General features: G+C 23.7%; 4 protein-coding genes and 1 pseudogene across 13 annotated transcripts; 3 read left to right on the plus strand and 2 right to left on the minus strand.

Annotated features, from left to right (window-relative positions):
- Positions 1 to 118: 118 nt before the first annotated feature.
- On the plus strand, positions 119 to 2,728 carry LOC100644045 (methyltransferase-like protein 22). Of its 3 annotated transcripts, none has more exons than XM_012319993.3 (6): positions 119 to 475; positions 1,277 to 1,431; positions 1,535 to 1,663; positions 1,742 to 1,927; positions 2,009 to 2,176; positions 2,248 to 2,728. In XM_012319993.3, exons 2-6 carry the CDS (start codon positions 1,359 to 1,361, stop codon positions 2,532 to 2,534), a joined length of 843 nt encoding a protein of 280 aa, XP_012175383.1. In that variant the 5' UTR covers positions 119 to 475; positions 1,277 to 1,358; the 3' UTR covers positions 2,535 to 2,728. The 3 variants fall into 3 exon arrangements, with proteins under 3 accessions (XP_012175383.1, XP_012175382.1, XP_003403351.1); XM_012319992.3 differs by lacking the exon at positions 119 to 475 and adding an exon at positions 867 to 1,138; XM_003403303.4 differs by lacking the exon at positions 119 to 475 and adding an exon at positions 867 to 1,126.
- A 322-nt stretch (positions 2,729 to 3,050) lies between these two features.
- LOC100651355 (polycomb protein suz12-B) lies at positions 3,051 to 8,828 on the minus strand. Its single transcript, XM_003403279.4, has 9 exons — positions 8,606 to 8,828; positions 7,410 to 7,456; positions 6,727 to 6,910; positions 6,543 to 6,634; positions 6,254 to 6,446; positions 5,779 to 6,144; positions 5,360 to 5,685; positions 5,033 to 5,286; positions 3,051 to 4,959 (listed from the first exon to the last, which is right to left on the minus strand). Exons 1-9 carry the CDS (start codon positions 8,703 to 8,705, stop codon positions 4,284 to 4,286), a joined length of 2,238 nt encoding a protein of 745 aa, XP_003403327.1. The 5' UTR covers positions 8,706 to 8,828; the 3' UTR covers positions 3,051 to 4,283.
- Positions 8,423 to 13,655, plus strand: LOC100644278 (probable glutamate--tRNA ligase, mitochondrial). Of its 8 annotated transcripts, XM_020868262.2 has the most exons (11): positions 8,897 to 9,125; positions 9,798 to 9,855; positions 10,135 to 10,262; positions 10,400 to 10,634; positions 11,171 to 11,366; positions 11,444 to 11,658; positions 12,396 to 12,618; positions 12,727 to 12,887; positions 12,962 to 13,128; positions 13,227 to 13,384; positions 13,466 to 13,655. In XM_020868262.2, the coding sequence occupies exons 3-11, from the start codon at positions 10,163 to 10,165 to the stop codon at positions 13,544 to 13,546; spliced, it is 1,536 nt and encodes a 511-aa protein (XP_020723921.1). In that variant the 5' UTR covers positions 8,897 to 9,125; positions 9,798 to 9,855; positions 10,135 to 10,162; the 3' UTR covers positions 13,547 to 13,655. The 8 variants fall into 8 exon arrangements, with proteins under 8 accessions (XP_020723920.1, XP_020723921.1, XP_003403354.1 ...); XM_020868261.2 differs by lacking the exons at positions 8,897 to 9,125; positions 9,798 to 9,855 and adding an exon at positions 8,423 to 8,441; XM_003403306.4 differs by lacking the exon at positions 9,798 to 9,855 and having other exon boundaries at positions 9,015 to 9,125.
- A 6,072-nt stretch (positions 13,656 to 19,727) lies between these two features.
- On the minus strand, positions 19,728 to 21,625 carry LOC125385743 (diacylglycerol kinase eta-like). The gene is made up of 2 exons (XM_048409133.1): positions 21,371 to 21,625; positions 19,728 to 20,972 (listed from the first exon to the last, which is right to left on the minus strand). The coding sequence occupies exons 1-2, from the start codon at positions 21,452 to 21,454 to the stop codon at positions 20,682 to 20,684; spliced, it is 375 nt and encodes a 124-aa protein (XP_048265090.1). The 5' UTR covers positions 21,455 to 21,625; the 3' UTR covers positions 19,728 to 20,681.
- Positions 21,565 to 23,688, plus strand: LOC125385820 (annotated as a pseudogene).
- The last annotated feature ends 302 nt before the right edge of the window (positions 23,689 to 23,990 follow it).

Here is a 23,990-nt window from a genome sequence, read left to right on the forward strand (position 1 = left end):
AGTTGGTAGATCGTGGTTAATGCGTGGCATCAGCATCACATTCATCGTGGGAGCTGCTGATTGGTCAACGCAATATTCAAGAATCCGGTAGGATGTTAATATTAAGATTACTATACAAGGGTTAGGATATCAATTTATTTTTTAATCATACTATTTTATCATTTCACAGAGAAGATAAATATATTTTGCGTTCTATTTTAATATAAATTCAAATTTACGATTATTTTTTTGCTTTTTCAAATATATATAATTATTATAATATCATACTATTAAGTATAAAGGAAACAAAGAGTACTTATTTGTTTCTGTTATTCCGAATTCAAAATACCGTTCCATTTCTAGTAATAGTGTCATGGCTTACAAAACTAATAACAGCTTCTAATGATGTATATTTACATAAAAAATATGTAATCACTAGTTAATAAAAAAGTATTTTAATATTTAATATGTATTTTTATTATAATAATCTGCCAAGGTAATATATATGTGAAATATCTTCTTTACTCTTGCTAAAAAATTTATTAAAAATTTCATTTTACTCTACATTTTTACGTCATTGGTATGCATTTATCCAATTTCAAAAGGTTGAAATATCAATCCCTTTGTAAAATATTCAAATTCAGATATATATAACAATTAAAATTTAAATTTCTATTTATTGTATATATATATGTAAAAAGCAAATATTTTACTATATTTATTTTCAGTAAAATATTTAAATAAAGAAAAATTATTTACAATATTTTTTACGTAATGTAATAAGTTTTGTACATCGTAACAAATAAAATATTTTTCCTCCTATAAATAAATTATAACGTTAAATTTCACAATCTATTTTTAATTTTTCAATTTCAAGAAGCTTAATAATAAAAAATATCTGAATTGTCTATATTGCATAAAAGTTTCAAAATACGTTTAATAATTTATTATAGTTTAAAAATATGTATTGAAAAAATCATATAAAACGGTAAAATATTTCAGAAATTATATTTATATGCAATAACACACTACATAAGCGCAAATATAATAAGTCTAAAACAATAAGTCACAGTTTAACTATGTATTCATTGTGTAATATTGTATTATGTAAACTTCATCATAAAAGCATAACATTTCGGGTAAACAGGTATACTGAAAAGTAATTATATTTAGCAATATTTAATTATTTTTTAGATAGAAATGTGTATCACTTATACGCAAATCAAACTTTATTTTTTTTTATTAACAAGTATAATGTTCAGAGATCATTTATATTGACATTATTTCTTTGACTTAGAAATATTAGAGATACATATGCGGTGATCTAAAACAGACAATTAAAATCATTTTTACATATTAGTGGATTTTTATTAACAAAGATGACATTGTATACAGTAACATCAGAAATATTTACAGAAAATGAAAATTCTTATATAAAATGTAAAAATGACAGTAAGTTTGTTACTTTCTTAACTTTTGTAATGTCATATTTAATACATAGTACTAATTTTTATATAACCGTAACAAGATATATAATCATAAGATATATTTATAGATGTAATATCCAGCTTTATTTTTAAGTACCCATCCTATATGATTAAACCAAAATGTCTTAATGGCTTAACTCGTGATAATGATGATGATATAGATATAGATAGGCAACAAGAAGGAAAATTATTAATAGGTATAAATTTATATATAGAATTGACCAGATATCAGAAAACACTATTTAATGTAATAAATTATATATTAATATTTTTAGAACACCATATATCTACAGAATTACAATATGTTGGATTGCAAGTATGGCGAGGTGCATTATTACTAGCTGATTATATTTTATCCAATCCTGATTTATTTAGAGATAAGGTAGTTCTAGAGTTAGGTGCTGGAGTTGGCCTAACTAGCATAGTAGCTAGTTTCCTAGCAAAAGAAGTAATTTGTACAGGTAATAAAGTTTGTAATATAATGCTATTACACTAAATATTGTTCGCATATATTTAATGTAAATGTATTTCTTACTTTTCAGACATTGATGTAAAAGGGATATTGAAATTAATACATAGAAACTTTATGAGAAATAAAGCTTATATTAAGTCTAAAGTTGACATTAAAGGATTAGATTTCTTGAATTTAAAATGGCCTACATTTTACAAAAAAAGAATAGATGAACCAACTATTATTCTAGCTGCTGATGGTAAGTTATAAATTTATATTTTTTACAATAAAAATAACATATATATAATTAATGATTTTTTATGTTTACAGTAATTTATGATGAAATCATAACAAAAGGATTTGTTCAAACATTAACAGAACTTTTAAATTCAAATGTACAGAAAGTTGTTTATATTACTTTGGAGAAAAGATATGTTTTTACTACAGCCAATATGGAAACTACTGCTCCAATGTATGAAGAATTCTTAGATCTTATTAAAGTAAAGCAATTTAATTGGCATGTTGAGTATATTAAAATAGATTTTCCACAATATTTCAAATATAATAGATTAGAACAGATGGTTCTCATAAAAATAAAAAACAAGTTAAGTAAATAATATAATTGAATATATAACATATAGTATAGTAACAGATCCATGAACATGAGAGAAATATCAAACAGTATTAAGTAATATAATGTGTTTATAGATATTATAATTGTACATTAAATTTAAATTAATTTAGCGAAAATATTTATATATGGATATCAGAGAAGTTTTAAAAACTTTTAATACAACTTATTATAACGTTATGAATGAAAGTAAGACCTTTTTATCCTTGTTTTCATTTTAATTGTGACAAAAATATATATACTTGTATATATATCACAATTAGCTATTTCATTAAAAAATGTATTTTTCTTAAATATCTTTAGCGGCTGTCTATGTATGCATGTATTTCGGTATATATGTACATATTTCACATGCTAAAATTGGAAAGAAAGATTACTCTGTAGGAGTACTGTAATTACCACTAAAATATATTTTATAATATGTTATTATCCTATGATAAAAAAGAAATAAAAGTAACAAAAAATTTGAATAATTTCAAGTAAAAGCAGTGAACACTTTAAATTATAATGTTTCTAAATTTATTGTATTTTTTTATTTACAACCTAGCATAAGTAGTAATATTAATGGACAGTGATCAAAGTCGTTCGAAGAGAACAGATTTCCTAGAAATCAATACTTGTTAAAAAATTAAACAAGATTTCACCTAGTTACGTTATAAAGAAACGTATTACGTACGGGAATGTAAATGCTTCTTCGAACGATCATCGGCAGTAAAGTTGTGTATATTACACAAAGAATAAATTCATTGTAACGTACTAAATTTCATTCATAAATTTATCTGAAAGAACGACAATCGGCAAAAAACTTTGCTAAATAAAAACATACAAACATTCAACATATTAAAATGAGTATAACTACTCAATGCAAAAGTCATATATTGGCGACAGTCACTCTAAATTCAAATTCTCCCGCTTTACAAAGGCACTTTTTTTATAACAGTTTATTCCTTACTTTGGGGTAAAACTTATAATTTACAGCCTCAGTTTACAAGAAATATCTGAAGTAATTGTACCAAGGTCCCATCTTTTAATAGATTATGTACTAGTTTCTTCAGCTTCATATTATCCTCAGATATTAAATTTATCCATATTAATCTATAAGATTATGATTTAAATTAACATTCCATAGGAGGTACAACTGTTTTATCATATAAAAGAATAGTCTATCATCCCCGATCATGAATACACAAGATTTATCCAGTGACCTTGATTTCCAAAATGATAGTTATATTTAAATGTAACATGTTTAATAATTTTAATTTGTCACTTTTCCAGTTTTGATATTAAAATATTATGTTCTTCAAATTATAAAAATCAAAAGTATATAAGGCAATATAATTTTCACATATTACTAAGCAAATAAAAAGTTCAAAAAGTTAGATACATAAAAGGCATCATTGACTAGACCAAGAAAGAACGGGTACATTATATCTTTTTTTACGAAATAAGATTCTCGGTTACGTATATTCAAAATAAATTTTTTCTTCATATTTAATTGTTTTCCAGAATTTCAATTAGATCTATATGAATTATTCACACTATATTTATCTGAAAGTTTGTCTTTTGTTTCACTTTTACATTTAAAACTTTCAAATTTATAGAAAATTGATCTAGTAGTTAGAGCAATGATTATCAAGTAGCTATAATGTCAATTATTCTAATCGCAGTTACATCCTTTGCAACAAATACTGTACAAAAACGTACAATTAGCAGATTAACGTATGTATAACGGTTATTAATAACTACTTCCATTTACAGTCTTGTTTGATGATGTAGTCATCATATTAGCATATTTGCTAACATTATTGTGGATGGATGCTGTCGTTTTTACAGATTGTGAATTTGGTGAACTAAGTGGTAAAGAAGTTTTCCGTCTTGCATTAGAATTTGATCCATCGCTATTAAAATTTATTTTAGTACTTGTACTATTTTGTTTATTAGCATCTAAAGATGCATGACAACCTGAACTAAGCCATTTTTCAACTTGAGCTTCATGGGACTTTTGTAAAACTTTTCGAATATCGCTATCTTCGCCTCCTTCTTTCATAATTTCTTGTAATTTTTGAATAGTTTGATATAAAACTACAGGGCTAATTAGACCAAAATCAAACAAACTACACATATGTAAAACAAAATTACGATATAAATTTTTCATGAGCAATTCCTTTCCTTTAGTTTCTAGAAACATTTGGCAAGCCAGTGGTATTTGGCAGTCTCCCACATAGCCATATTTCATGACATGTAAATTCCACATTTTCATAAGTTCCTTTTCTCCTTCATTCACATCTGTAAAGTCATCAATCATCATCATTGTTTTTGTTTGTAACCATTTTGGATCATTTTCTCCTTCAGAATCAATATCCATTTCTTTTGGATATATGGGTAAGCATGTAACAGTATGATGATACAACCTACAAGAAATTTCATGAGCAACATATTTCATATGTAATAAATAATGACATTTATTTTAGTTAACTGTTGTACCTATTATGTCCTGTAATATAAGGTCTTTGGCTTTCATATTCATTTTCATCAAGCTCTAAAAATTCAGAAAGACTTGGCTTAGTTCTTTTTGGACGACATACTAAAATATTTGTTACACTTGTACGTCTCGTCGGTCCTGTTCTTGAAAATGCTATGCTGGATGGCTGTGTAATTAATTCATGAGGGCTACCAGCATATGAGCCATCATAACATTCGTTTATTGCTACATCTATGCGAGCACCTTGTGGAATTGGCTATTCAAATAAACAATTTATTTTATAGTACTTTGATGTCACAGATTTGTAATGCATATATTTAAACACTTACCACATACGTAAATGTAAATCGCGAATGACATAATTTTAAGTGCTTTAAAAGAGAATAAAGTTTTCCACAGTCTAATGAGCACCAAGGGCAATGTAAATCTTCACAAGCTTCTGTTTGTTGGCGACTATTATTATTATACAGGAACTGATAAACTATTTGCTGTGTACCCATGATAGTGTCCGTTTTCTCACTAGTTGTCATTCTTGAGGAATTTAGAGGACTAGGTGTTGGCAGTGTTGGATTATTGTTATTGTTGTTATTACTATTATTATTGTTGTTATTATTGGTACTATTATTATTATTTGTGGAAGAACGTTCTAGACCAGCTGAAATTATTTTATGAAACATTTTATCTTCTTTTTATCCTGTTTATACATATTTCTTCTTCTGTGGAAAAAAGAAAAGGATAAATAACTTACTATTTCCTGAGCGATTTTCTTTATTATCACCATTTGGTACTGAATGAATTGGAGTTGGTCTATCAACTAAACCGTTACTTGGTTCAGTCGTCCAATTAAGCCTAAATTTTAATGTTGGTCCTTTGCTGAATACTTCAAAAGGACCACATTCCTTGATGTCAGGTACAGACTCCCAAGAGCTGTGCTTCTTTGGGCTAGATCGAATATTGGTTTGTACTTCTTGTAAGCCTAGTTCATAATCGCCATCAGTCAACAAACATCGGTTGTGTTTATCATACACTATGAGTTCAGAACCATACAACTTTATTTCTTCTCCTCCAGCTTTAATTGAACCCGTAGAAGATTTGCGACGCTTTTGAGCTGGTTCTAACGAGAAAAAGAGAGAAAGAAAAGGAAAACAAATATTATGAAAGTATACTCTCTAAAGTAATTCATGGTATATATATGTGTGTGTGTGTGTGTATTTTTAACTAACCATCTAAATCACAGTTATGCATAAGGCAGCCAGTATTGGACGTACAATATACTCTAAGTAAAAGCATATAAGTTTTTGCTACATGACCGTTATTCAAACTGAAAGATTCATTAGGTATAGATATGGTAGGTGCCTTTGGAGGTGGTTGATTTTCACAAGGATTGATTGGAACTTCACTTGTGCCAACAGAAACCTAAAATTAAAAAATGTTCGCTTATTTAACAGCAATTATCAATTTTACTTATTTATTCCATTCCAACAAATTATGTAATTGAAAAGTCATACTTGCCTGCATAATTGGTGAACTCACATCTTTTCTTTTTTTGTGACATATTTTCAATAATAATGTTTCTACTTTTACAGGATCTTGAGGCGTTTCAACTGTAACATTACCATTATAAAGAAAAATTTAATTCAATAAGTTAAATGTTTGAAGTGTCTCATTTAGGTACCAGAGCGTATTTCACAATTACCTTTTTTATCATAAAAACCTAGAAAAGTAAGAGTCATGTATCCACGAACACCTGGGTTTTCTCCTTGATTATTTTTTGACATTAATTTTTCCAATATCATGTCAATTTTAAACCCCCGACGTGATTTATGGCTTCTGGACATACGTTGCCTCATGTAAGTTAAGTTTCTATATAGAAATATTGGCTAAAAAAGAGTTACACAAAATGTTTTACATTATCATATTTCTATTAGTTTGTATAAACAAAACGATACAGAGAATAAAACATAACGTTTAATTTCATTTTATTTTAAATAAATAGCTTTACAAGATAATAAATTTATATACCTACCGTTTCCAATCATAAAAAACAAATATAAAAAATTTCAAAATATTTTTTAACTTCAATTATATTGCAGGAATTTTCACAAACACTCTATTGTAGAATTTAAGTTTTACTTTATTACAACCTAAGAAAAATTCACTAAACTGTTAGTACAAAAAAATTGTACCAAATACACTTTCATTCATATTTATTTGTCTACAAGTATTTACCATTTCACTCTCATCTAGTACTTTGGACATTTTGAATACAAATAAATATTAAAATATTCAGTTAACACTTTGAGGAGACATTAAATTACAAATAATTAACAATTAAAATAAAATATAAAATATAGATAGATTTATTTTATTTTTACTCACTGAAATTTGGTTTCTTGTGCGTAGAAATCGGTAGATCTGGGTTGGTTCTGAAAAAATGATACATAAAATTACTATATAATAGCAAGAATAAAAATATATAATTTAAATATTTTTAAATACAAGTAAATTAAATAAAAGAAGAATATAGTTTAATTGAATTCCTCCAGATGGCTCAGAGGTTAACATTTTTGTCACAAGTGAAATGATCCTTGCAGGAGTTAAAAGAGATAAATATTGAAAATTGTATATGATCCTTCTTTAAGGAAAAATGGGAAATGATGATTAGGTTATCCTCATTTTCATATGAGAAGCCTGCATTCTTACATACTTGTTACGCTTTATGCAGGTCAAACCTCTCTGATCCCATTTTACTTTAAAATAAAACTGCACTATATCTCAATTTATTAAATAAATGAAAATCTCAATTTATTAAATAAATGAAAGTAAGTACCTTTAAAAAGCAAAAATAACTCAATTACACTAAATTAATTACTAGAAAATTTTCTTAATTTTTTGACATGTTTAAATAAAAGTAATAACATGTTGTGATTGAATTAAACATGAGTGTTAATAATTTAAGTACATGATATTTTGCTACAAAACTTAAGATATATATATTAATTGAGAAAAAATATTAAAATAAAAATTACAACGTTGAAAAATAATTTAAACTTAATAATACATTTATTTATTTAGAAAATTTTCTTATATTTTTTGACGTGTTTAAATAAAAGCAACAACACGTTGTGTCGAATTAAACATGAGTGTTAATAAATTAAGTACATGATATTTTGCTACAAAATTAAGATAACTATTAGTTGAGAAAAAATATCAAAATATTAAATTAAGAATTGCATTGACGAAAAATAATTTAAACCTAATAATACATACTTTATTTATTTAATCATCACATATAATTAGCTTGACTTTTTAAATTAAACACTAAATAGGAACATGGTGAGAGAATGACAGGTGTCCACGAATTGAAGTAAAGGAGGGAACGGAGTGGAACGACGCGCGGTTCGGCGCTCGGTACGTTCTTAGCAAATGGGGTTATGTACGAACATTTTGAATATTTGTAATAAATATTGAAAAAGTGATGATCAATGACCATTTAGTTATTATAAATCGAGATATTAATTAATTTTGAAATCAGAAAAATAGAGAAAAACAGAATGATAACAGAAAGTTCTTACTTTCGAAGGCCTGTAGAAATAGCTCATGGTCTGCTTGAATTTGATCCATTCGAGGACCTTTCTGCCCGTCCACTTCTTTTTCCCGCTTTTTCGGCGGCATTTTTATATGATTCGTTGTCAAATTTCTTACGGAAACTCACTTTCGTCACGTGAAAATCTAATGACAACACCCGCCCCGCGCGAAATCTGCGGCGCTTAGCCTACAACTAAAGCGCACCCTCATGTCATTATTAATAACTAAATGAACCAATCACTCATTACCAATACATATCGCGCGAAATGTAAAAATAATTTGTTTCCTTAAAATGCAATGTAAGATCAGATGTTCGATTTTCGATATGAAAGTTGATAAAATATCAAAACATATATCATTTTCGATTTATAAATATCCGCAAACATATGTAGTGTATTTGGATTGTAGATAAAAAAAGTAAAATAAAAATAAAAAAACATAGATCGTTACAACAACGTAAAAACAATATTATAACGTCATACTATATCTTCATTTTATATTCGAAAGGTATATATCTAAAAGAATTTTAAGTATTATTAGGTATAAAAATACGATAAGTAAGAGAACATAATATAATACGTGAACACTATTATATAGATATGTAATACTTGTTAAAATTCTTTATAATACCGCTTTTGAAATCTAAAGTGAAAAATCTATCTAACCTATCTATCAGAAACTTTTGTATGCCGTTATATATTCCTTTGTCTGGCCATCAGAGATGTATATACATTAAAACTATAAGTAATTTCTTTTTAACAAAAAAGAAAAAAAAATGAAAATGTTATTTTGTAACTATAATTTTAAACTTCTATATAACAACAGATATCATAATAAAAGGAATATATTAACAGAATTTATATAATTGCATTAAAACGTATGTATTACAGATCGTATATTATGTTTTCAATTTCTTTTAAATCTTATCATAATTCGATGTGGAAAAACACGTATCTAAAAAGAAAGGAAAAATTATAAATCTTTTCTATGATATTTCTGAACACTATAGAGTAGCAAATCAAAATATAAATATTGGTACAAATAAATAATAAATACAAATAATAATTGATACGAATACAATTTGTTATAAATTAATTTTATATTGTGATCCTGTAATGTTATTGATTAATGTATGTATGTAAATATTATAAATTATAATTATATAAATTCTTTATATAGTTGTGATCCTAAACTTTAAAAGAAATTACTTTCATATTTTTTGGGAAAACTCTACAAGGTTGGTCAACATAAAATATTTTACTAGAGATAAGAATGCCTGTATGAAAGCACATTTGAAACATGTGTAACCCCTCGTGAATAGTCAAAGCAAGTGTAAATGAATTATATGATATTAATAGTTTATTCTTGTTTGTTTGAAAAATATTGGAGATAAAGAGTGAATCTTAAAACAAAACTTGATGTTGGTATGCTTTATATAATCCTAATTTATGCTTCTGTAATATTGTATGAAACGGTATAATTTGTATAATGATCTTTAGTGAAATTTAAATTATAGGTTTAATATAATTCAGTGAAGAAATACGATGAAGTACAACATATTCCGTATTACAAATGTTCTGTTTATGCAAAAACGGTTCTTTAAAAAAGTACAAGTAAGAGTTAGATTTGCACCTAGTCCAACTGGTATGTAATATGATTATTCATCTTTATAAAATTCAATATAATAGAATATCAATTCATCATATGATGTAATATTTTTTTTATTTATCTTGCTTAATACAGTATAAAAAATATATTAATATGTGTAAAAATTATTACAGGTTTGTTACATGTAGGAGGTTTACGAACTGCATTATATAATTATTTATTTGCCCGTGCTAATAATGGTGCATTTATTTTACGAATTGAAGATACTGATCAATCTAGATGCATACCTGATGCAATAGAAAAAATTCAATGTGATTTACTATGGTCTGGAATCATACCTGATGAGGATCCAATAAGAGGTGGACCTGTTGGGCCTTACATACAATCAAAACGTCTTGAAATATATAAGTACGTTGAAAATTTTCATTTATATAAGTATTCAAATAAATACTATATTGTAGTTACATATATGTAAATGTAATATAAATGTTGTGTTCATATAGATATTTCCAAGTGATATGAATTATTTTCTACAAAATTATTAGATATAATGATGCTACTTTATACTTTAAAGTATACTTTACTTAAAGCTTAGTGAAAATTTTTCAAGTAAGTCCATTAAAGCATATATGTAACAAAATCCAAATAAACATAACTATATTTTGTTTTATCACCTAATTTCAAATAGTTATTATAACATAACTAATTTCTATTTATTAGTAGTTTGACTAAGAATATAGAGTTTTAATACATATAATGGTTGTATTTTTTGCTTATTTAAATTATATTATATTATATAGTATAAATTAAATTTAAATTATTTGTCTACGACTCTTTATATTTTTTATAAGATAAAGTTAAATTTCACTTGTTATATTAATAGACAAAGATTCTTATAGATACTAGAAAATTAATAATATTATTCATTATTCATTAAATTACAGGGACCAAGTGCTTAAACTCATAAATAATCAATCTGCATATTACTGTTTCTGCACAGAAAACAGATTGCAATTATTGCGAAGAGAAGCAATAAAACGAGGAGAAGTGCCTAAGTATGATAATAGATGTAGACATATAAGCAACGATGAAGTAAAAGCAAAACTTGATAAGGGATCCCCTTTTTGTATTAGATTTAAGGTATTGAAAAATAGTATTACATAATGTCATATATTGTGACTAATTATATTTTTATACATTTGTCTATATTTTTGTAGTTATCTGCTGGAATAGAAAGCTTTAATGATTTAATATATGGTAAAATAGAACATGATATTGCACAAAGGGAAGGAGACCCAATTATTATCAAAACAGATGGTTATCCAACTTACCATTTTGCAAATGTCGTTGATGATCATCTTATGGAAATATCTCATGTATTAAGAGGAATTGAGTGGCAAGTATCCACACCTAAACATATAATGATGTATAAGTAAGTAAAATTTATAACAAAATTTGTAAATATTTTAATATTTGTTAGTACCTGTAAAGTATTATTTTTTTAATTTCATATATAATTATGAGATATTTTCAACTTAAAAGTGGAATATTTATATAGGATTCAAATTTTATGCAATAATGTTGTAGAATTATGGTTATTATTAATTACTTGTGTTGTGCAATATGGTATGATGAATAATAAAATATGTTTGAAGTTAGAATGTGTTATATTTTTTAATACAAGTATTTATTACGTGTACAATATCTAAATAATAAACAGTTATCTCAGTATATGAGGATAAAGAAAATAGTTTAAATTATAATTTAAAGTTTATTATTAAATAATTATTAAATATATATAATTAGTATATATTAATTAAATAATTAATAAATATATATAACAAATTAGTAATTATTTAATAATATGTTTTGAATAATAATTTAAACTATTTTCTTTATCCTTTAGATATTATAGTTATTTAGATATTAGATATTATAATAATAATTATTTGATTAATTAGTTTAATTACATGTACTAAGAGAATCGTATTTACCTGTGATAAACTTTTTTTAGTATTTATATAGAATATTAAAAAAAATTATGTTTATATAACATTTATATGTATAAAATATATGTTTATCCTTTATTAAACATTTAAATATAAATAATTTATTATATGATATTTTCCATTAATTGTAGATTATCACGAATGATTGTAATTATTACAGAGCTTTTAATTGGACTCCACCTTTATATGGACATTTACCCTTGATATTAAACTTTGATGGATCAAAATTATCGAAAAGGCAAAACGATATAAGCATAGAATCCTTTAGAAAAGAGGGAATTTTTCCATTAGCAGTTTTAAACTATGTTACACATGCTGGTGGTGGTTTTGATAATAAAGGAGGTGCTCTTTACATTGATAGTTATGAAGAATTAATTAAACAAGTATTTATGTTTTATATTATATCCTTTATACAAAATATTTGTATTCAATATAAATCATACTACACATGCTTTTTTACTATTTACTTTAGTTTGTTTTAATTATTTCAGTTCAATATTTCTAAAATAAAAGTAAGTTCTAATAAACTTTCACCTCCAAAACTATTAGAATTCAATAGGATAGAAATAGCAAAATTATTAGCAAATGAAAAAAATAATGCATTTTTAATTGAAAGAATAAAAACGTTAGTCATAGAAGCATTCCCAAATAGGTATGTATGGTTTGTCTAGTACTAATTTTTATTTGTATTTAGAGCTTTAATAATATATTCAATGATATTTTCAGACAAACTGATAGAAATTTACAATTAGACGACAATCATATTATTTCTGTATTAAAATGGGCACAGCATAGAATATCAAAATTAAGTGATCTAGTATCTCCAAAGTTGGCCTTTTTATGGCATATACCAACCACATCACTTGATGACACTATGTTAGGATGTAAATTAGGTATAATTTGTTATACTTTGTATATAAACATTACTGAGTGTTTCGTGTAATTGAATTCATTAATTTTTTTATACACTTAAAACGGTTTTTCTTTATAGATGCGCTTAAAATAATAAGTATGAAATTGATTGAAATTGAAATTCAAAATTTTAATAAAGAATGGATAAATAGATACCTAAGAGAATTTGCTAATGAACATGAAATTTCATATCCAACATTGATGAAAGCTTTACGTTTTGTACTTAGTGGTTTAAAGGTGAACATAAAATATTCTAATTATATTTTTTCTTTATAAATTTAATACTAATTTATATAATATATGTATTTACATTTTTAGGAGGGTCCACCAGTTTCTGAAATGATGGAAATTTTGGGGAAAGATTCTACAGTGTTAAGAATAAAACGTTATATTTCCTAAAAATAAAAGTGTGGTCACATATATTTGTAAATTTATGATCGACAGTACATTTTAAAATTAATACTTTTTATTATTCATAGAATAAAAATAATTTTGAATAGAATACAAATTTTATATATCTAGTCAATTTTATTATTTATGTTTGTGTTTTTATTTTATATGTTTTTAAATATATTAAAATCATTTAATTTTGTATGTAATGGGTCACATAAAAAGCTATTTCTTTAGCTGTTTAACATGTAAATATTTTTATTTTTATGTTATCTATAACTTGCATATAATGCGTATTAAGATACAGAAACATATATATAGAAATAAAAGAAATTTATATAATGTCATATTATATAATTACATTTTCTCTGTATAAGAACATCTATTTTTAAATAATACATTAAATATATTGATATTAGTAATCTTATATAAAACTTTCTAAAATTCAAGAGATTTATAGTATTATAAGACTAAATTATATGAAACCTATCTGATAATGATATGAAACCTGAATATATAATTTAAAAGTTATGTAATTTGAACTTCGGATGAAATTATTTACAGCTTTATTATTTATAGTTATTACATTTCAATTCCCTGGGATAATTGGGATTGATTTTGTATCTTTAAATAAATATTCAATTTTCTAATACAATCGAAATTATATGTGATAAAATGTATTACCTAATTACAGAAAGCTTTCTAAAATATAACATAAATATAACATGGAACATAAATAAAAGAATTTTTACTATAATAGATATTGAAACTTATAATGGCAGCTTAAAAATATAAACTACAATATTTTTTAAATGCATCGAATTAATGTGAAAAAATATTTGTTAATATTTTCCATGATAATTGAATTTATATACACAATGTGCGTTGAAATATTCCGAGACAATAAGAAATTTATTAAATATAAAATTACGTACATATATATAGACAAAATTACTACGTAATTTATTGTAACTATAAAACCTATCATAAGGATATTAATTTATGGAATTAGTAATAATAATATAATAATATTTTATCGTATATCAACCTTTACTTAGTAATTTATGAAATAAACAAATTGTATATTAAATATTTTCTAATATCTTCTTATTATGTAATTAAATCTTAAATAATATTATTTTGATATAAATTGATTTTGTTTCTATAAAAATATATACATATAAAATATAGTAAGTAAGTATTTACTGCATCAACCATGCATTTCAATGTTTTCAGATCATATGTATAAAATATACTGTTATCCTTTGTTTACTTGTACCAATGAATTTTTTTCAAACTAAAATGTGTATAGTAAATATTTAAGTTATAAATGGTAATATACTTATATTAGGAAACTGTAATGAAACTATAAATTAGATTGCATTTGTGAAAAGGACAATCATAATTTGATCCATTTATTTAATATTGCTGTTTACAATAATATAATACTAGATGAATAAAGTATATCTTCTTAAGAAAAAAATTTTTATCTGAATACATCTAAACAGAAACAAAAGGATAAAAGGGAAATGAAACAATCTTTGGAGAAGATTTTCTTTATTTGGATATGTGTATATTTCATTATAATTAATTAAAATAGTTTATCATATATATCTTCTCTTTTAAATTATTTGAATGACATACATATATTAAGTCATATAGTATACAAAGAAAAGATGGAGATAAACATATTTTTGTCTTAGAGTATAAACATAAATTATATGAATATCATTGTGTTTTTGATTTATGTGAATTGCATAATAATTATTTTAATATTAAAATAATATTAACCTTTTTACTAGTAGCAATATACGCTACTATACAATATTATGTATCATACTTTAAAAATTCTATAAATGTAAGATAAAAGTAAGTTTTATTAGATATATAATATTATAAACCTTTTCTATTGTACTAGGTAACATCAACTTATTTGTAGTATAATTCTTATATTTTTGGATTTTGCAAAATATGTAATGTAGTTTGCAAAATACATAAGTAGAAAGTGTAAAAAACATATACTCTAATTAATTATATTTATAAATATAATAATTTCAAGAAATTTATTTGTTACTAATTTTGTATAGTTGTATAACACTCTTTATAGTTTTCAAACATTTTCTACATCTTATGTATTCATTGAATTATAGATTTACTTAACATAATAGTGTAATGAAGAATGTATAAAGAACATTCAGTATATATAAACGGACTTAGAAAGAGTTTGTTTTACAATTTTCAATAAAACATAATATAATTTACCTCTTTCTAAATTTCAAAGAATTTCAGAAAAATAACAAGAAATGAGATTTTATTTTATGTATATATTACTATTATCTAGGGTTGAGGTTTCTTATGCAGCTTTGCATATAATAATGTATAAGAATATATTTTGAAACATTTTATGTTTCTTATTGCATTTTCTGATAGAAAAACAAATTAATTTTATATTTTTTAATATACATCAATAATACAAAACAAAAAAATTTGAATGAACTAAATAGATCAAAAATGTATATATTTGAAAGAAATATGAAAAATTTTGTAAATGAAGAAAGTTTGCTAAAGTAGATATCCATTGATTTTATGATAGTTATCAATAATAAACTAGTTGTTAGTTTATTGAAACAATGTATAAGATGAGAACAATTTTTCTTTACGTAAATGTAAATATATTTAAAAGAGTAGTTGATCCAAACATAACATGGTTTGATCCTTAGCTTCATGCTACAAAACTGTTCTACCAGTAGGAAGTTTCTACATTGTATTGTATTTTCTTGATTAAATAAAACTTTAAAATGATATAATTATATCTATATATCCTTTAAATTATTTTTCTCTAAATTGTACATACTTTCTGAATATGTTTTATCGTGTAATATGTGCGTAATAGTTGTTATATAATTTATTCTCACTAAATATTTTGTGACATATTAGGTATACATATAAATATAAAATTAAGTATAAGTATAAAATTACAACTGAATATCTAACATTATATAATACTATCATAATATTATTACCCAAATACAAGTTATAATTTTTACTATAATCTTAAACAAATATCACATGCAAATTATTTTTATAATTCAGTGTTTACAATATTAAATGGAAAATTTGGAATGCATAAGACAATTTTAAAATTATAATATAATGCCAATTAAGTTATGCTGTTCATATATTTTGAGATTAGAAAATCTAAGATAGGCACTTTTATCCTTGCAGATTTATTATGCTGGAATGCAAATTTATATATATGGAAGAATTAGTGTAGTTTTGTGGTATAAATTGAGCATATTTGAAAGAGCAAAGCATAATAAACAAAATATTACATTAAATTATATACTTTAAAAAAGTTTCACATCTACATCATTAACAACATTATTCTAATATTCATATCCTAAAAAGATGGTTATATAATATTGAGGAACAGTTTAACTGTTTTCTTTTTACTTATTGAGTCAATGGATTGGAACATGTAACATTTCCATTTTTTCACATTGTTAGAAATAACATTAGAATTATCGAAGAAATTGTTTCCCATTCATCATATAATATATTGAAGTATTCACTCATGTTGCATATTGTCAATAAAAAAATCACTATTTGTAAAAATAAATTTAACACCCGGAATTGTAACAGTATATATTATTAAAAATTTTTTTAATATTTTTGTAATATCTTCAAGACGTTTGATTTATAGATTGAAAACATTTATAGATTAAAGTTTAACATATTCATCTTGATTTTAAAACAAATAAAACTAGTAAATTATTAATCGAGGTAAAATTGTTAAGAATAGACATACAATATTTAATAAAAAAGATTTAGTGATTGCATAACTATAAATTTCGAATTACAACTATGTAAACACATCTGCTTTTGTATACTTTGCTTTGTATACTTTGTATACTTGCTACTTTTTATATGTTTACAATATATTTAATACATCATATATGTATGTATTAAGTATGCATATATATATAATTTTATTTGAAAAATGATATATATATATATATTATTACAATAAAAAATTTAATAGGAAATAATTATGAGCATACCCTCTACAAAATTATGTAGATGGTAATTATTACTAATAAATCATATAAAATATAATATTCTCAACAATTCTATAGTGAATAAATAATATAGAAATTTAAAATATTTCTTAAATCATCATTTTGCAGATGTAAATACATAGTTTAGTAATTTAATACTTCTTGTATTAACAAAAAAGTTATGAAAAATAGATAAAAGGAAATATATGAACACTGAGATCACTGATAAGATATTAAGATATTAAGAAAATTTCCTAAAATTAATAATAGTGTGATATTACATAATACAACGTAATGTATAATAATATAATGAATGCTGAAATTATATAAACAAATACATGTGTGTAAAAGACATTCAAAAGAGACGCACACACGTAAATACATATACGGCTCTACATACGTATAACCGAACACGCATTTATACACACAAATTACATATCCATTTTTAACTGAATATGATACAATATACATACAGACATATATCAACAGAATATGCACGTGCATTAATATGGATAGAATTGGATATCAATGTATTGTGTATCTGTCGTGAATTATAAAACGAATAAATTCGAGATCAGGAATTAATACCTGATTAATATAACTTGAAGTTTCATTATTCTTATTTACAAGAATGAAGAAGAATATGACCAAAGATAATGTAATAAGGAGATATTAAATGTCTGAACAATTCAGCTAGAGGCAGTTCTGAAAGATAGCAATTGTTTGTTTTTTTGCTTTTGTAAATTTAAAATTATTATTATTAACTACAATATTATTAGTTTCGCAAGCTTATGTATAAGAAATTATTTCAAATTGAGTTAATCCCTAATCGAGTTAATAAATATAATATTTAAGTGAATCTTATATATCTGTAAGGTTTAATTGTCAATCGCGTGTTAAACACATTCTTTTATTTCTTTGTTACATCAGCCTTGTTTTAACATAGCAACATTGAAATTATGGTACATTTAAAAAACTTGTTTCCTCAGTTTCTCAATAAATTTGTACATGATATTTTTATTGCCATTGGCAGGTGACGTACATTTTTCTTTGTCATTACCAGTATTATCATCATCATCCTAATCATTGTTTATTTCAAGACTGTTATAATATGATCATAGAAATTAAATATCACTTTCATTTATTCATGTTGCATTATGTTAAAGATGCTTTTTTAGATATCTTTTAATTTAGTTAGAAATTTAAATGTGATAAAAAAATTGCAGAGCACTTTATGTACACAGTGTGTTATTTTTGTATACATGTATAATATTTTGTTTGATTGTGCATATGTGTATGTATATATACTATATATAATATTATATAATTTATCAATAGATAAAAATTTACAGCACATATAATTTTAACTGTACATAATATAAATACAAAGACATTGTTTTAAACTATTAAATTGTAATTGGTATAATCATAATGCAAAAATAAACATGTAATTGTTGTAAGTTTTATGATTCACAGTACTGTATAAATTTTACATTATTTTTTACAGTTTATGTACACATAGCACATACAGTAGTTTGTTATTTATTTTTTTCAATATATAATTTCCAGCAGTTTCGTATACTCATCAGTCATTATTTGTGAACTGCTTTTTATCTTTTAATACTCAAGAATTTAAAAAATGAAATATTTTATAAACTACGCAATAGAAAACTTTTTTAATTTTATACAAATATAAACAATTCTAAGAAGATTGTAATAAATACATTATATATAATATATGAAAAATTATTTTTTTATGTCAGTATATATATGTGTATTAACTGTAAAAAATAATTTTTTAATGGATATTGTAATTTTTATTAAAGTATTGTAATTAAATTATTAGCATAATTTTTCATAATAACATCTTTTATCTTTGCTGTATCTTACAATTTAATATATGTAGTTTTCCATGTTCATTAAATTTAATATGTATAATAACATATATATATAACGAAAATTGTATTTTATTACAGCTATTTTATTACAGAAATTTCATATCTCTCAATAGTTTTGTAAGTATTGCTTAAAATTTATTGTTTAATTGCAGCATCAAATAAGATAAGAAATGCTTTCTATGTGCTATATGAAAATATTAAATTATATTAGTTTCTGTCACCGATTTCATTTCAAAGATTAGAAGGTCATTCAATACTTATTGTAATAAATATAGTTTCTCCTTAAACATAGTTGTATATATATATATATACATACACATTCTACTTTTTTGCACAGGAAACTAAACTCAGAGTAAAACAATATAAATTGTAAATTGAATATACATATGTAAATTATTTATATAATTGACAATACTTATTCCATATCTAAATTTAGAATGTAGTTTTCAAATTAATATTAATACTGTTACAGTATTAATACTGTAGTATTAATACTGTTGTAAGCAAACTTAGCTGAAACCCTAAGTTGTAACGTGTATCAAATATAAAAAACAACAAACAATGATATAATACATATCATCAAACTTATAATTTACATCAATATATATGATTATCAAAGTCTTCAATTTCTTTTGTACATTCTACAAAGGAACAAATATAACTTAAATTATAGTTTAATGAATTTTTACACTGTTTAAATCTTTTGTTTAATAAATGCATTATTAATGCTATGCTCATGTCTAATAATATTTTGTAATAGGAATTGCATTAAAATATATCTTATTAGACATGACTATAACATATTTGTATTTTTTTAAAGATAAAATATTTTCCTTATAATTCCTATATAAACATTTGTCTTTTGACATAAAACCAGTTCAACAGTTTGGCACAAGTAATATTATTTTATCATATACAGCAGTGCAGAAAATAATTTTCTTATAACATTGCTGTGTCACACTAAGTGCCCTTTTTATTAGAATATTTGTGTTATACTTGTATTACATATTACTGTTACGTAAAATTTTTAATTATAAGGATACAATCCTTGTCCTACTTCTTAAACAATCTATGTAATTCAAAACCTACGTCATACAGCATCCAGATAGTTATTAACTGGCATAACATATTATTTTATTGATTGTATATTTTATACTTTTAAATGTTTAAATTATTATTATTATATACCTAATTATTTAGATCATTGATAGCTTGTAAGATTCGTTTAACATGTCCTACTTTAGTAATACCAAGTTCCTCGAGATCTCTAGGGGTTAATGATAATAATACCCTACCTTGTATATCATGAGAAACAAAGTGATCATTATATTCAGCCAACTGTAAATTCTTCAACCAGGAACACACTTCTTCTACACTCCATGTAGTAACTTGATCTCGAATAGTATGTGCTCCAGAATTAGCCCCTGAACGTCGAAACTTTAACCAGGAGAAACATCCATGACAATTCTTTGTATCTCCCTATACAAAGGTACTTTTGTCAAACGTTCATTTCTAATATATATTTTTGGATTGCATATATGGTAATCATATAAGTTATATTTATATATAGAGAGCAGGACCAATTCATGTGATCATTTTAAATATTTTATTATTAGTAGACCAATTAAAACTTTTTGTCATAGATAATAGATGTAAAGTTGTATTAAAGATTGAAAGTGATCTTGACAATTTATTTAAAGAAAGAAAAAAAAAATCTAATTGTAATATCTTGAAGATCTTCTGAAACCGTATATCATTTATGACAATAATTTTTTGATTAGACTCAATAGAAGTGACCACATTAAATAGTTCACTCTGCATAAGATTTAAGAAAGATAAGATATTACAAATTAAAAAATATGAACGGAGAATTATACCTGCTCATCTGATGATAAGTTTTGTAAATATACTAATTCTGTACCTCCTTCATCAAACGTACATTTCTTTACTTCCTGTTCCATACTGGCCAAAGAAAATGATAGTTTATTTTCTAAGCCTTCCCGTAATTGCTGAATTATATAAATTTTTTTATTAGAAAATTATTACTGAAATATCAAAAGGGATATAAAAAATTAACCCTTCCACTACTAGCTCTTCATGTACTACTTGTCATAAGCTATATAGCAAACTCAAAGTCCTTGAGTGGCAAGTATCCACACGTAAACATATAGTGATGTATAAGTAAGTAAAATTTATAACAAAATTTGTAAATATTTTAATATTTGTTAGTACCTGTAAAGTATTATATTTTTAATTTCATATATAATTATGAGATATTTTCATCTTAAAAGTGGAATATTTATATAGGATTCAAATTTTATGCAATAATGTTGTAGAATTATGGTTATTATTAATTACTTGTGTTGTGCAATATGGTATGATGAATAATAAAATATGTTTGAAATTAGAATGTGTTATATTTTTTAATACAAGTATTTATTACGTGTACAATATCTAAATAATAAACAGTTATCTCAGTATATGAGGATAAAGAAAATAGTTTAAATTATAATTTAAAGTTTATTATTAAATAATTATTAAATATATATAATTAGTATATATTAATTAAATAATTAATAAATATATATAACAAATTAGTAATTATATATATTTAATAATTATTTAATAATAAACTTTAAATTATAATTTAAACTATTTTCTTTATCCTTTAGATATTATAGTTATTTAGATATTAGATATTATAATAATAATTATTTGATTAATTAGTTTAATTACATGTACTAAGAGAATCGTATTTACCTGTGATAAACTTTTTTTAGTATTTATATAGAATATTAAAAAAAACTATGTTTATATAACATTTATATGTATAAAATATATGTTTATCCTTTATTAAACATTTAAATATAAATAATTTATTATATGATATTTTCCATTAATTGTAGATTATCACGAATGATTGTAATTATTACAGAGCTTTTAATTGGACTCCACCTTTATATGGACATTTACCCTTGATATTAAACTTTGATGGATCAAAATTATCGAAAAGGCAAAACGATATAAGCGTAGAATCCTTTAGAAAAGAGGGAATTTTTCCATTAGCAGTTTTAAACTATGTTACACATGCTGGTGGTGGTTTTGATAATAAAGGAGGTGCTCTTTACATTGATAGTTATGAAGAATTAATTAAACAAGTATTTATGTTTTATATTATATCCTTTATACAAAATATTTGTATTCAATATAAATCATACTACACATGCTTTTTTACTATTTACTTTAGTTTGTTTTAATTATTTCAGTTCAATATTTCTAAAATAAAAGTAAGTTCTAATAAACTTTCACCTCCAAAACTATTAGAATTCAATAGGATAGAAATAGCAAAATTATTAGCAAATGAAAAAAATAATGCATTTTTAATTGAAAGAATAAAAACGTTAGTCATAGAAGCATTCCCAAATAGGTATGTATGGTTTGTCTAGTACTAATTTTTATTTGTATTTAGAGCTTTAATAATATATTCAATGATATTTTCAGACAAACTGATAGAAATTTACAATTAGACGACAATCATATTATTTCTGTATTAAAATGGGCACAGCATAGAATATCAAAATTAAGTGATCTAGTATCTCCAAAGTTGGCCTTTTTATGGCATATACCAACCACATCACTTGATGACACTATGTTAGGATGTAAATTAGGTATAATTTGTTATACTTTGTATATAAACATTACTGAGTGTTTCGTGTAATTGAATTCATTAATTTTTTTATACACTTAAAACGGTTTTTCTTTATAGATGCGCTTAAAATAATAAGTATGAAATTGATTGAAATTGAAATTCAAAATTTTAATAAAGAATGAATAAATAGATACCTAAGAGAATTTGCTAATGAACATGAAATTTCATATCCAACATTGATGAAAGCTTTACGTTTTGTACTTAGTGGTTTAAAGGTGAACATAAAATATTCTAATTATATTTTTTCTTTATAAATTTAATACTAATTTATATAATATATGTATTTACATTTTTAGGAGGGTCCACCAGTTTCTGAAATGATGGAAATTTTGGGGAAAGATTCTACAGTGTTAAGAATAAAACGTTATATTTCCTAAAAATAAAAGTGTGGTCACATATATTTGTAAATTTATGATCGACAGTACATTTTAAAATTAATACTTTTTATTATTCATAGAATAAAAATAATTTTGAATAGAATACAAATTTTATATATCTAGTCAATTTTATTATTTATGTTTGTGTTTTTATTTTATATGTTTTTAAATATATTAAAATCATTTAATTTTGTATGTAATGGGTCACATAAAAAGCTATTTCTTTAGCTGTTTAACATGTAAATATTTTTATTTTTATGTTATCTATAACTTGCATATAATGCGTATTAAGATACAGAAACATATATATAGAAATAAAAGAAATTTATATAATGTCATATTATATAATTACATTTTCTCTGTATAAGAACATCTATTTTTAAATAATACATTAAATATATTGATATTAGT

This window comes from Bombus terrestris, chromosome 10 (genome assembly GCF_910591885.1).
Source record: "Bombus terrestris chromosome 10, iyBomTerr1.2, whole genome shotgun sequence".
Taxonomy (NCBI): Eukaryota; Metazoa; Arthropoda; class Insecta; order Hymenoptera; family Apidae; genus Bombus; species Bombus terrestris.

Excerpts from the sequence above, each read along its gene's own strand:
- LOC100644045 (XM_012319993.3), top strand. The coding sequence starts at position 1,359 with ATGACATTGTATACAGTAACATCAGAAATATTTACAGAAAATGAAAAT. Across the intron at positions 1,432-1,534 it reads TATAAAATGTAAAAATGACA|ATGTAATATCCAGCTTTATT; the intron begins GTAAGTTTGTTA and ends ATATATTTATAG. Across the intron at positions 1,928-2,008 it reads AAAAGAAGTAATTTGTACAG|ACATTGATGTAAAAGGGATA; the intron begins GTAATAAAGTTT and ends CTTACTTTTCAG.
- LOC100651355 (XM_003403279.4), bottom strand. The coding sequence starts at position 8,705 with ATGCCGCCGAAAAAGCGGGAAAAAGAAGTGGACGGGCAGAAAGGTCCT. Across the intron at positions 6,145-6,253 it reads GCATAACTGTGATTTAGATG|AACCAGCTCAAAAGCGTCGC; the intron begins GTTAGTTAAAAA and ends TTTTCTCGTTAG. Across the intron at positions 4,960-5,032 it reads TATATTACAGGACATAATAG|GTTGTATCATCATACTGTTA; the intron begins GTACAACAGTTA and ends AATTTCTTGTAG.
- LOC100644278 (XM_020868261.2), top strand. The coding sequence starts at position 10,163 with ATGAAGTACAACATATTCCGTATTACAAATGTTCTGTTTATGCAAAAA. Across the intron at positions 11,659-12,395 it reads AAACATATAATGATGTATAA|AGCTTTTAATTGGACTCCAC; the intron begins GTAAGTAAAATT and ends TAATTATTACAG. Across the intron at positions 13,129-13,226 it reads TATGTTAGGATGTAAATTAG|ATGCGCTTAAAATAATAAGT; the intron begins GTATAATTTGTT and ends TTTTCTTTATAG.
- LOC125385743 (XM_048409133.1), bottom strand. The coding sequence starts at position 21,454 with ATGGAACAGGAAGTAAAGAAATGTACGTTTGATGAAGGAGGTACAGAA. Across the intron at positions 20,973-21,370 it reads ACTTATCATCAGATGAGCAG|GGAGATACAAAGAATTGTCA; the intron begins GTATAATTCTCC and ends ACCTTTGTATAG.